We start from the raw sequence: 13,220 nt of genomic DNA, 5'->3' as shown, positions 1-13,220 counted from the left end.
AGAGACCTAGGCAGAGGGAGAAGCAGACTCCCTACGGGGAGTCCAATGCGGGCCTTGATCCCAGAACACCGGGGTCACACCCTGAGCTGAAGGCAGCCGCCCGCCCAACCACTGAGCGCCACCCAGGTAGGTGCCCTAAATTGTGCATTCTCAATTGCCAATTACGATTAATCAACAGTGAGTATTAATATAAATAACATTTCCCTTTACAAAATGAGTTTTTTTTTAAAGTACAAATTAAAGGCAATAAATTAAAATCTGACTATTCACTATGCATAAATTAAAAAACCCCAGACCCTGAATTGGGTAAACAGGAAACCCACGTTATGGTGAATTTCAGAGATAGCCATAAAAAGAACTGTGGGATACATTTTGCCTCTAGACCATCATCATTAGAAATCTTTTTCCTTTTTCTTTCAAATATTTATGTATTTATTCATGAGACAGAGAGAGAGAGAGAGAGAGAGAGGCAGAGACACAAGCAGGCTCCACGCAGGGAGCCCGACGCGGGCCTCGATCCCGGACACGACCTGAGCCAAAGGCAGGTGCCCAACCGCTGAGCCACCCAGGTGTCCCCATCAGGAGTCATTTAAAACACGCTTTCCAGGCACACCTTTCTTTACCGTACAGACGTCTGACTTGGATGTTCATTGATCCTTTTTTTTTTTTTTTTTTTTCTTAAATTTAACTTTTTCCGCTTGTGTTCAGTGGAGTCCCAGCGGTTCAACCCGCGAGCGCCGCACAGGTGTGGAGCCAAGTTGGCGGGGCCGCGGGCTGCGGGGCGCGGGGGGGCGGGGCTGCCGCTGGGGAAGGGCCGCGGAAGACCAGGTCCGCCCCCCCCCCCCCCCCCCCCGCCCTGCGCCGACACCCCGGCCTCGGGGCCGCCCCTCCTCCGGCGCCAACTCCAGCCCCGGCTGCGCGCGGAGGGGGCGCTGCGGGGCGGCGGGGCCCGCGCGGGGCTGCGATTGGACGTGCGGCCGCCGGGCGCCGGGAGAGGAGGGGGGCGTCCTAGCGAGCCGAGGCCCCGGCATTCTTACGCCCCCCGGCCCCCGCCCTCCCCTGGCGCTCCGGGCCGGGCCTCCCTCCCTGCTCGTCCCGCCTGCCTGGCGCGGCGGGAGAGTTGGCGCGAGCCTCGCCGCCGCCGCGGTGCCCCGCGCTCCCCGCTCCCCGCTCCCCGCTCCGCGCTCCCCGCTCCCCGCTCCGCGCTCCCCGCTCCCGCCGCAGCCGCGCGCGCATGGGGCCGACCCGCGGGCCCTGAGCTGCGCCTCGCAGCACCGCGCTGCCCGCCCGCCCGCCGCCCCGCGGGCGCGCGATGGCTTAGGGCGCCCGAGCAGCCAGCCTCGAGGCGACGGGAAGGGGCAAGAGGACGGCCCGCGGGGGGGTCGAGGCCACAAGATGAGTTTCCACAAGGAGGACGGAGTGAGCAGCCTGTGCCAGAAGGCGCTGCACATCGTCACCGAGCTGTGCTTCGCGGGCCAGGTGGAGTGGGAGAAGTGCTCGGGCATCTTCCCCCGGGACAGGGGCAGCCAGGGCGCCAGCAGCACAGGTAACCGGGGCGGCCTCGGAGGGGCGCGGCGCCTCCCTACCTGGCTCCGAGTGTCCGCTCGGCTCCCGAGACCTCGGCCGTGGGCCGCTCGCGACGCGCCTCCGGGTCTCCGCCCGCCCGGCTGCGCCCCCGCGCCCCGCGCCCCGCGCCCCCCTCTGGCCGGGGAAGCGGCCGGACCCGGGACTCCCCGCGCGGAAGCCAAGACCCTTCCTTGCAAATAGGGCTGCCCGGGACTGCGGGAGCAGACAAGGTTCCCGGGAGGGGTAACTGGCGGCTGCAACCTGTCGGGCTGTTGACAGCGCCCAAGCCCCCTTAGCAAGTAGGATTTTTATAGGGCTTCTTGGCAACGGTGGCGAAACAGCAGCAGAGCTTATCGATCCAGTTTTTTGGGGGGTGGGGGACGGAAACCAAGGCTCGAGTCACGTTTCATAAAGTGGAAGAAAGAGGAGGAGATTGTAAATCCTTTCCAGAGACACCCCCAGCGCACGGGCATCCTCCCTCTCCGTTCAGGAAAGTTGCTAAGAAATGGGATGGGATGGAGAAGGACATGGACCGCCAGAAATCTGGGGGGTGCGGGGTTGGGAAGAAGCCCCAGGAGACCCCAGGAGACCGGGTTTTCTCGGCGGATGGGGGCAACCGCATCAGAACTCCTGGTGGGTCGCGCGCTTGGGTAGGGTTTTAACCACATGCGCAATGTGTGGCTTGTGCAGCGCTGCGCTTGGTCCCGCCAACGAGCGACTCCAGAGTTGCGGGCCGCGTGTGCTTTCGAGAGTGAGTCCCTTGTGAGGGTCACTTGTTGCTTTGGGAGGTCAGCGCTGGTTTCTGGATTTTCGGCATCCGGCCGCAAGATCGCCTTTCCTGCCCTGGGTGGTGTTTGTGTCCCGTTGCTCCCCTGTCATTGTGCGCTCTTGGCGGGGCCTCGTGGCTGGAGGGGAGCCAGGGCAGCAGGTGACAGCTGGCCCGCTCACCTGGAGGGAGCACGACCGCAGAGAGCCCGGGAAGGCTGGGAAGGCGGCCGCGAGGGCTCCCCTAGCCAATCTCCCCGGCCCACCACCACTACCAAAGAAAAGGGAGAGGCAGTGGGAGTGGGGAGAGATGTGGGTTAGCTTTTCCTGCCAGTTTTTTAAATGGAGGATCTTCGGGGTTTTCAGATTCTCTGATCATGGCAACAGGAACCGAGAGAGGCTTCTTTCTGTCTGCAGTTGGCAGAAACTGAGATGCTGCTACTTGCACCCGGGGCAGAGTGATACGTGACTGGTGCTGTCCACATGCTGAACACTTAGACATGTTGAGAACATACAAACACCAGGCTTTACCTCTTGTTCAGTAGGTGTGAATTCCTCGGAATGTATGCAGTCACTGGTAGTGGAAGGGACTGGGTGAATTTTGTGTCTATGCCTGTCGTGTGTGTGTGTGTGTGTGTGTGTGTGTGTGTGGTTGCTGAGCAGGAGCTAAACACTCAAAATAGTGTGACCTTAAAAGTCCTTTGTGGCGCTATGGGATAAAGTCTTCCGGACTATCTTTAGGCATAGACCTGCTAAACAGAAGACTCAGAGAAGGGGGTATAGTGGAAGAAATTAAAGAATTTAAATTTAAAGACCTGTAATTTGGTCATTTGGATGCTATGATCCAACTGTGATCTCACACCAAGCAGTGGTTTCCTGGGTCTCAGATTGGCTGGTGATGAGGACAATTTGTGAAGTTCGGAAACCAATTACTGGCTTATAAGGCTTTCTAAGTACACAACCATATAAATTTAAGGTAAAATACAGTGTATGAATTGCAGAAAGGGTTTTGAGCTTGTCCTAAGCACCACAAGAAGTTGTAGTCCTCATTCCTTTTGGACTTTCCCTTGGGAAGAAAAAGTGGGGGAAAACTAGTCTAAAACAATTACATAGATATTTTTCTCCTGTTAAGGGAAATATATATATACTATCCAAATCGGGTATTTGAATATATGAATATATTTTGAGTGGCTACCACTAAAGACCTTCTATTAGGTTGTATATGAGATATAAAGATGTGTAAGATTACATATTCCATTTGTAAATCTATGCAACAATTAGAAATAAAATATTTTAATCTACAAATAGACTCCCAACACCAATAGATATTTGTGAAATGGATCCAAATAATATTTTACTGACTCTTTGTATTAATTAGTCACTCAGCTTCACTTTGTTCCTTATTTTCTTATAACTCGTGTACTTGTGCCTTTTATTCTAGGTCCCTAAGTAAAAACACTCCTAATAGGTGATCCTTCTACTCACTGTTTGTTTAATGGGAAACACATTAATAGAAGGACATCGACATTGAATGGTTCCAGTGGTTATTTACTTTGAACGTTAATCAGCACTGCCCATATGGTGTCAGTTATTCAAAGGTTGCAGTGACAATTGCAGGCTTCCAGATTGTGTATATTTTTAGATTCCTTCACATAGGAGTAGAGGGAGAGAAATTCTGGTAATCCCATTTAAAGACATTCTACATTAAAGACCTGATGAATCACATATATAAATAAGATATTCTCTTGGTTCTTTAGGTGCCAATAAAAACCATCCTCTTTACTATAACAGCAGTGGCAGAAGCAGCAGCCGTGTTATTGGCATTAAGGATCTACCAATCAAGTTGACCAATCCTATGTTTTCATAAAATTTGTGAAGACATAGATTGCATCTGCCAACACTAGTTAGCTTACTTTTTTTAATAGTTTATTAGAGACATTATTAATGTCAACATTACTCATACACTAGAAAATTCATCATGTGCAATTTTTAGAAAATCAAATTTTTGTCCTCTTTTACCACTGATACCCCCCCCATAGACATGTCACCCACTAAATTCATCTTCATGCATAATATGATTTAATACTAGAATGCTTAGTGGAAATACAAAACAATATATCTGCCTGAAATGTTATTTTTCAGAGAGACTGTGGCTAATATACATAATAGTTTTTGAACTGCATTGGGATTCATTGCTGGTCAGTCTTTAATTGCTGCTTTATATCCAAATGCTTAGGAGGTTTTAGGAAAGCATATTGCTTAAAAGGGAGACGTTGCAAAACATAACTAACCAAACCCAGTGCACAGTCATATCATAATTGTAATGACCTAGCCTTAATTTGAATATTTTAAATAAACATGTCATTCATCTTTTTTTTTTTAGATTTTTTTTTTTTACTTATTTGACAGCACAAACGGAGGAGTGGCAGGGAGGGGGAGAAGCAGACTCCCCACTGAGCAGGGTGCCCCATCTGGGCCTGGATCCCAGCACCCGGGGATCATGACCTGAACGGAAGCCAAAAGGAAGACACTTAACCAACTGAGCCACCCAGGCGCCCCATCATTCATCATTGTTTTAATTTTGCACTTTATACTTTTAATTTTGGACTAAAAATTCTAAAATAAAAGTTTAAACAAATTTTTCTAAATTCATACATGTGTTCCTCAATTTCCTAGATGTAGGGGTATGTAGGTCTATCAAAGAATTTCTGTGAAGTTACTTGACTAATAAAAGAGATGACTAAGAAAAATTTTTAAATTACATCATGATTTTCCTCTGAGATTATAGCATTTAAGTCTATGATAAAGGCTTAAAAAGAATAAGGGTGTTTCATAGATTTTTCTCTACAGACACAAAGCAAATGACTACTCAGTCAATTTATAATTCTTGTCTCACTACACCACTGAGTTTTACACATTCTAATGGTTGTGTAAAGAATTATAATTTAAGGGCACTTGGGTGGCTCAGTGGTTGAGTGTCTGCCTTTGGTTCAGGTCATGATCTCAGGGTCCTGGGATCGAGTTGCACATCGGGCTCCCTGCAGGGAGCCTGCTTCTCTCTCTCTCTCTGCCTGTGTCTCTGCCTCTCTCTGTCATGAATAAATAAATAAAATCTTTTTTTAAAGTTATAATTTAGAAATATAGTGGAAATTTTTCCTCAAGACTTGTGGGTCTGAGAAAGAGTAATTGAACCTTAGTGAATTCAGATAAACCCATATGAAAGATGTATGAGAGGATTTTTTCCGTCTTCCACAATGTCATTCCAGTGAAGAATGGCCACCTTCTATTTCTAGTGTCATTTTTACATGATCATCAATACATATTGCATTTGGTCTCATTTGCTCCAAAGTGAAATGAACAACCACCTTCAAAGGCCAAGCCAGTCTGAACAAACATCTGTTTTTCTTAATTCTGAGATATCAGTATTTGCCAATATTGACAGGACCTTCTTTGCTTTAATCTTTTTTTTTTCTCGAAACAAACTAAGATCTATATTTCCTTGTTACATGAGCAGTGAATCTCTGAAATCTGATCCTTACAAAAATGATTATATGTACAAGATCTATAGCTGCCCGTTTCATTCAAATCTCATTTTCTTCAAAAAGTTAGACCTCATTGTTATTTGTTTTATGCAAAAAAAAAAAAAAAAAAAAAACCCAAATAGAATGCACTTGCATATATTTACAAGATTTCTTTTGCACAAAAATCTGGCAGAACATAAACATCACAAATGTTTATTGGAATCTCTAATGGCAATTAAAATTATCTTTGTTTTGAAAATGTACTTGTGTGCATCCTGATGTGTACATTGTCAGTAAAATATAAGCTCTTTGAGAGCAAGTAGTTGGTTTACTGTCTTATCCTTAGTACCTAGAAAAATCTGTGGCTCCTAGTAGTCTCAAAAAATATTTGTTAAATGAATGAAAGAATAAATGAATTAATGAATTTATCCTCAAGAACCCGCTTTCCTTATCTTTTTTTAAGATTTTATTTATTTATTCATAAATGACACAGAGAGAGGCAGACACACAGGCTTCCTGCAGGGAGCCCGATGTGGGAGATTCCAGGACCCCAGGATCACACCCTGAGCCCAAGGCAGACACTCAACCGCTGAGCCACCCAGGCGTTCCAACTTCCCTTATTTTTAATGATGGGTACTATCTAATAACTCCCAAATCCCTCTGAAACTAAAATATATATATTTGTGTCTTTGTATCTCCAGTATCCAATACAGTATCCTAGGTAGATAGGCACACACAAAAATGTAGTTTATGTAATGGTAGAAATTAGAGTATTTGAGGTATTTAAAACCTAGAATATGAGCAACATACTCCTGAAAAAGCAACTGTACCCTATTTGGATGTCCACCGACTTTTCCCAGAGTGCATTCAGGTAACTCTAAGATCCAGTGGCTAAATTTGCAAGTGTTGACTTTATTGAAGTTCTAGAAAAGTGGGAATATCTATTTAAAATATCAATTGATGGTAGTAAAAAAAAAAGTGTGTTTGCTAAAGTAGAAAATAGCATGGGAAAATAATCATCATTATTCAAATGCCTACTAGTCATACTATTTAGAACTAGAAAGTATCATTTTGCAGTGGTGAAAATGGAGGCAGGAAAAGTTAGCAACTTTCCCTCAAATCAGCTAGTTAATGATGCAACTAGGAAAAGAACCCAGTGCTCCTTAGATTCTATCATAGGTTCACAAAAAGTAGGAGTAGGAAGATTTCCTGGGGGCATTCTTGGTGCAATAGGGAACTGGAACAAATGTTTGTAAAGATAGGCTCTTAGCTATTATTATACTATTGGCTATAATTAGTGGAATATTGGGAGGTATTTTTTAAGATTTATTTGAGAGAGAGAGAGAATGAGCATGAGTGGGGGGAGCAGAGGGAAAAGGAGAAAGAAGCAGACTCCCTGCTGAACACATAGCCTGATGCCGGGCTGCATCCCACAACCCTGAGATCATGACCTGAGCCAAAATCAAGAGTTAGATGCTTAACTAATTGAGTCACCCAGGCACCAGTATTAATAAGATTTCTTAGTGTGTAATTATGGCCCAGATCCCAAAATTTCTTTTTATTAGATATACTGTCATATAGTATAACATACAACATTCTTTATTTATTTTTCTTGAGTACATGAATGCATCTGCAATTAAGAGCACATGAATGTTTATTCATGAATTCTTAGCTAAATATAATTGATTTATTTGAACAGTAAAATTATGTAAAAAGATTTTAGTGTGTTTGAAATGTACAACTTAGAACCTATATAATTATAAATATAGCTTCTTTTGTATGTCCATAAATATGCCTGTAATGAAAACAGATAGGAAATTGTTGGCTAAATTATTTTTATTACTTTGTAATTGGAAAAATAATACATTAAAACCTTTTTTGCTTTATTTTCCTACCATATTTTGGGTACATAAGTAATCAATCATCTCTATATATCATTATCAACATTGTTATGATGCCAAAGAAAATTAGACCTCCTAATAGGAAGTGTTATTTAAAAAAAAAAAAATAGGAAGTGTTATTATTAAAGGTGAGTGAATTATTTTCCTGGTTTCTAATTTGTACAATATCGATTTTCTCTGTTGGTGGAATATCCAGCATTGGTGAAGTTTAGAAAGAGAATCCCTGACTGAAGAGGTGCTTCTTGTTATTATATAATAAAGTAGTTTTCTTTTTTTCCTTATAATATTAAATATCCTAAATGACCACTGAAGCTGTAAGAGCTGACATTAACATAGCTTAGGTAGACTCTCAGAAAATAAAGCTGTGTGTATATATAAATATATGATTATAAAATCATGAAATTGGACTCTGATGCCTCAGAGCTAGAACAGTAGAATGATGGAGGTGGGAGGACCAATATTAACTTTTTTTTTTCCTTCCAGGTGGATTCTGAACTGTGTTAAGATCTACTGTTTAACATTCTATTGAGACAACGTTACAGTCAATTTAAAAAAAACTTACTTGTAATTGTCAATTTGTTCATACTGCGGAATTATTTTAATCATACAACGAGGACTACTGTTTACAGTCTTTATTATTCCTTTTTAGTTCTGTTTCAGTAGTCATAGATTTATAGGAATAATGGACAAAGCAATATCAAGAAGTATATTATCATTTCTAATAGGTTAGTATAAATTGTTACTGTGTCCAAGAGGTGGTTTTAGCATTATGCTTTTATCCAACAAATATTTATTGAACACTTAGGTGAAAGCCACTGTGCCAGACATTAAAATGTACTCGTGCCATTAATTAAACACTGTGCATAGTTCAAGTTATTGTAAATGTAGAATAGACAATCACATAGATGATTAAGAACATGTGTGAAGATTTTTTTATAAGTTTGGGTACTTTTATATTATATTTAATACCATATTTGATACCATATTTGACTGAATCTAAGATGCTTTTGATTATAAGAAGCACCATTATTTTATATGATACCAAAAAGGAAAAAGAATGTAGTTAATTAAATTGTGTCTTGATGTCCTTTTTTCACATAAAATTTTTTTCACACTAATGAAAAGACTTCTTTTAAAACTGACATAAATTTTAAAAATCTTTTGTAAAAACATAAAAAGGAAATATAAAAGACAAATTGCCTAAAATTATTTTAAATTAAAGTTGAGTGTGATTCTCCTACATGACTTTTTGATTCAGAATTAGTGATACCGTTGTTTTCCACTTATTTTTGGGCTCTGTGACATCAAGAATGCTGTCAAGGGTATTAAAAGTGCATTTTTCTCCTTAAAATAATTAAAGATATAGAGGCCATTGGTGGTGTGCTCTAAGCTACCTGTATAGTTATGTGCAATGTTAGCAGTGTTGGCAAACTCACTAGACTCACTGCTTTCTCCACCTATCCTCATTAAAAGTTTGGCTTGTGAGGTTTAGGGCTAGGCTTCACTATTTCCTCTGATGTTTTCCTTCAAGCCACTTAGACTTGGCTTTCTAGGACTTTTGATGCTGATGCTTTTGCTTTAGCACATGCTAAGAATAAGTTATGCACACTTATTTCCTGGCTTTTAGTGATTGTAACAAGCCATTGATACTAAAATATATTCTGATTTCAGAAAATCAAAATGTTTCAAATTTGCATTTTATAATCATGTATAGTATTAACCTAACATTGTTTATCAGTTGGTGAAATTCAAGAAAAAGGCAAAAGTCAATGCAATTAAAATGGAAAATATAAGAGGCATTTTTGCAAGGATGGTATGTTGATTACGTATTGGATTTATAGATGAAAAAAAAAACTGCTGGTTTCCTAGTATTCGTTTTCCCTTTTTATTTACCAGCATCAGGATCCTTTATTTTTAGTTTAAGGATATGGGAGCATTAAAATGGGTTTTAAAAACTTTTTTTAGTTTAAAAATGACAACTTTTCTGAGCTTTCTTTTTGGTTTGGTGCAGCCATGTGACTAAATCTGCCCTTCAGAATGTTAGCGGCAGTGATGTTTACTACTTCAAGGCTGTGCCCTTAAAATCAAAGGACATACGCTCACCTTCCCTTTCCCTTGTTGTTCTATCACCAATCAGCCTGTAACCGGGGCATGGTAACTTGCCATCTTGGACTTTAAGGAGAAAAAAACCTGAATAGCAAAACAAAAATAGAGAAGAAATCAGGATTGTAGACTCCTTGGAGCTGATGTGTATTGCCTTGGCCTGTTTATACTGGGCCAGTTAATTACACAAGAGAGAAATAAGCTTCTCCCTTGTGTAAGTCATTGTTATTTTGTCCCTCTGTTAGAGAAATCACAATTATGCCCTATTATATTAAGAATTGACCCTTGAACAACATGGGATTCAACTGTGCAGATTCACTTACATGTGGGTTTTTATAGTACGGTAAGTACTCTAAATGTATTTTCTCTTTATGACTTAATAACATTGTATTTTCTCTAGATTACTGTATTATAAAAATACAGTGTGTAATACATATACAAAATACGTGTTAATCCAGCATTTATGCTATTGGCAAGGCTTCTGGTCAATGGTAGGCTATTAATAGTTAAGTTTTTGGGGTGCCTGCGTGGCTCAGGCAGCTAGGCCTCTGACTCTTGATCTCAGCTCCGATCTTGATCTCAGGATCCTGAGTGTAGGCCATGCATCAGAGCCTACTTAAAAAAAACAGAGACGCCTGGATGGCTCATTTGGCTAAGTGTCTGACTTTGGCTCAGAGCATGATCTCAGGGTCCTGGAATAGAGCCCTGCACGGGGAGTCTGCTTGTCTCTCTCCCTCTGCCCCTCCACCCATTTGTGCACACATACTCTCTCATATAAATAAATAAAATATTTTTAAACTAAAACTAAATTAAATAAAAATAGTTAAATTCTTAGGGAGTCAAAAGTTATATGGAGATTTTCAACTGGGACTTGGTGCCCCTAATCCCCTCATTGTTTAAGGGTCAACTGTAATACCATGTAATAGGATAAATAGTTTAACTTCAAGGATAATTCCACATTTTCATCTTAGATGCAGTTTTCCTCAACTTTCTTTGAATAAGAATTGCTAATTTGAGTTTTATTCCCCCTCTTTCTCTATAGAATGATACAATAAATTTGTTCTGGCAATAATGGGAAGCAACCAAAGAAAAGGCTTGGAATATCAACTAAATTATAATTTTTGATTAATTACAAGAAATCACCTTTGTACATTTTGAAAACTAAAGAACTAGAATTTTAAAATTAAATAAAATGATACAGAAACACAGATAAGAATATCAATTAAGGCAATGGTGATGGAAATTGAGAGCATGCCTATGGTCTGTGCTTTTCGGTGTGACATTTGCATCTGAATAGGCAGTTGACAATTAGATATAACACTTTACAAGCGTCAGTGAATGCAAGTGTTATGGTCTGCTTTTACAGACTTTAGCAAAGTTTTGCTTTACTGAAAGTTTATAAAGAATTAGCATTTTTTTTTACTTACTGTGTTTTCTAAGAGGGTTGTCTTTCTCAGTTTTTCAGAACTAGGTAACCTTATTTTGAGATATTAAGACGCAATAAAAGTAAGATCTTTATAGCAAAAGGGAGTCAGAGATGTCAGACAGATAATTAGATGGACACTGGTAAAGCAATGGTTATGCTTATATATGTAATCAAACCAGAGTTTGAGCAATTTTAAACCTGATTATCTTGACACCTAATCTAATACTTTTAAATTTCATTAATTCTTAGTCTTACCAAGACATAATAAGACAAATGCATAATGGATTCTTTTTAACTAACTATCCAGAGACATTGAAAATTTTAGACAGACAAGAAGTCACTTGACTTTCTGCCCAAAGACCTATAAACTTACTTGATTCCAGAACCATCCTCTTTTACTTGTAAAGGGAAAAATGAGGTAGTCCTTTGTTCCAGAGCCCATCTATCCATTGTCACCCCTTTTAGACTTCCCATTAATTATTTGTTCTGCTTAACTTTCTATGTACTCTGTCTATGGATTCCTTCCCTTAATTTTTAAAACATGCTTCAGTATTGCACGTCCTAATAAAACACCTCCCTCAACTCCATGTGCTACTGTAGAGTTTTCACTTTCTCTCTCCTTTCTACATCCAATTTCCTGAAGCAATAATCTATTCCCATAGAATCTACTTCCTCACTCCTATTCACTTATTTAACCAGATATAGCCTCTGCTTCACTCATCTCATTGAATTCACCAAAGACCTACTTCTTAATATTAGTAGTTACTTTTTCTAAATGAACTTACTTTATCTTCGCTTTTTTACATGGTTGTTCACTTCTTAAAATATTTTTCTTCAAACTCTATAAAAACCCATTGACCTGATTTTTTCCATTCTTCTCTGCTATTTCTTAGTTTTCTATGCATGCAGGCTCTTTGATCCTTTGATCCTTTAAGTTCCTTTTCTTTAAATACTGATGTACGATGTACTCAGGTTTCTATCCAGCCTTTATGTTCTCTTTCGTGGATCCATATTCCACTATTTAAGGAAGTTCTTTAATTTTATCTTTAGTTGCAGTCATGTATGACCAATAGCTTCCTCAAAATTTCTACTTGCATGACTACAAGTACTTCAAATTCAATAATGAACAAAGCTGAAATCACAGTCTTCTTGACTTCATCATCCTGTTGGTCTCCCACTAACTCACATTCTTGTCCTTCAAGAGAAGCTCCTTAACTAGAACTTTAACTTCCCAGTGATCTCCAAACCTACTCTTTCCCCCATTTCAGTAAACCTCATTCAGAACCACCATAATCCTATGGGTGACTATCATAATCTGTTAACTAGTTTTTCCTCTTCTAGTCTGACTTCCATTCTTTTCCATAGCTGGAGAGAAATGTGCTTCTTGACTTAAGGTCAAGACTGAGACTTATTTTTCTTTGAACTAAGCCCAGACTCACACTGTTTTTCATGCCATAGTTAACTGTTGAATCATGATCATAAAAAAATCATTTACAATACTTTGATGACTTTATAAATTCTCCCAGTTCCTTCCTTAATCTTTTGATAGTCAGATTTTTTTTATTTTGCCAAATTTTGTTGAAAAAAATTATAAAGACCTAAGTATTTAACAGTTTGTTTTGCTTTTTAATACTTGTAATGATTACTTATAATTACAATAGCAGGCAATGTAAAAATATATAAAATACACTAAGCTTATTTTTATAACTTTAGTTTAATTTTTTCAGCATAAAATTCTAATTATCCAACTTATTTCACTTTTTGCTGTTGAGAACAAATAACTTTTCCCTTTGTTCTATGTTTTTTGATGAAAGGAGCTACAAGATAAGAATATTCATGGAATCTTGGCCCACCCCTGTTTCTGAGAAATGAGTTACCTATTTCCCCCTTCCTTGAGGTGTAAGCTTCAAAGCCTCAGGAAACAAATATTCTCTACTC

The 13,220-nt window shown here is 40.1% G+C and overlaps 1 protein-coding gene across 1 annotated transcript in view; it reads left to right on the top strand.

The window, feature by feature from the left end:
* The first annotated feature begins 1,395 nt into the window (after positions 1–1,395).
* The window catches only part of SYT10 (synaptotagmin 10), a 63,680-nt gene continuing 51,855 nt past the window's right edge, over positions 1,396–13,220 (top strand). Inside the window, exon 1 of the mRNA XM_038577247.1 lies at positions 1,396–1,546. Within this exon, the coding sequence (XP_038433175.1) occupies positions 1,396–1,546 (151 nt within the window). The remainder of the gene's footprint in view (positions 1,547–13,220) is intronic.

This window comes from Canis lupus, chromosome 27 (genome assembly GCF_011100685.1).
Source record: "Canis lupus familiaris isolate Mischka breed German Shepherd chromosome 27, alternate assembly UU_Cfam_GSD_1.0, whole genome shotgun sequence".
Taxonomy (NCBI): Eukaryota; Metazoa; Chordata; class Mammalia; order Carnivora; family Canidae; genus Canis; species Canis lupus.
Note: the sequence above shows the minus strand (reverse complement) of the source record. Positions and strands in the feature narration are given on the sequence as shown.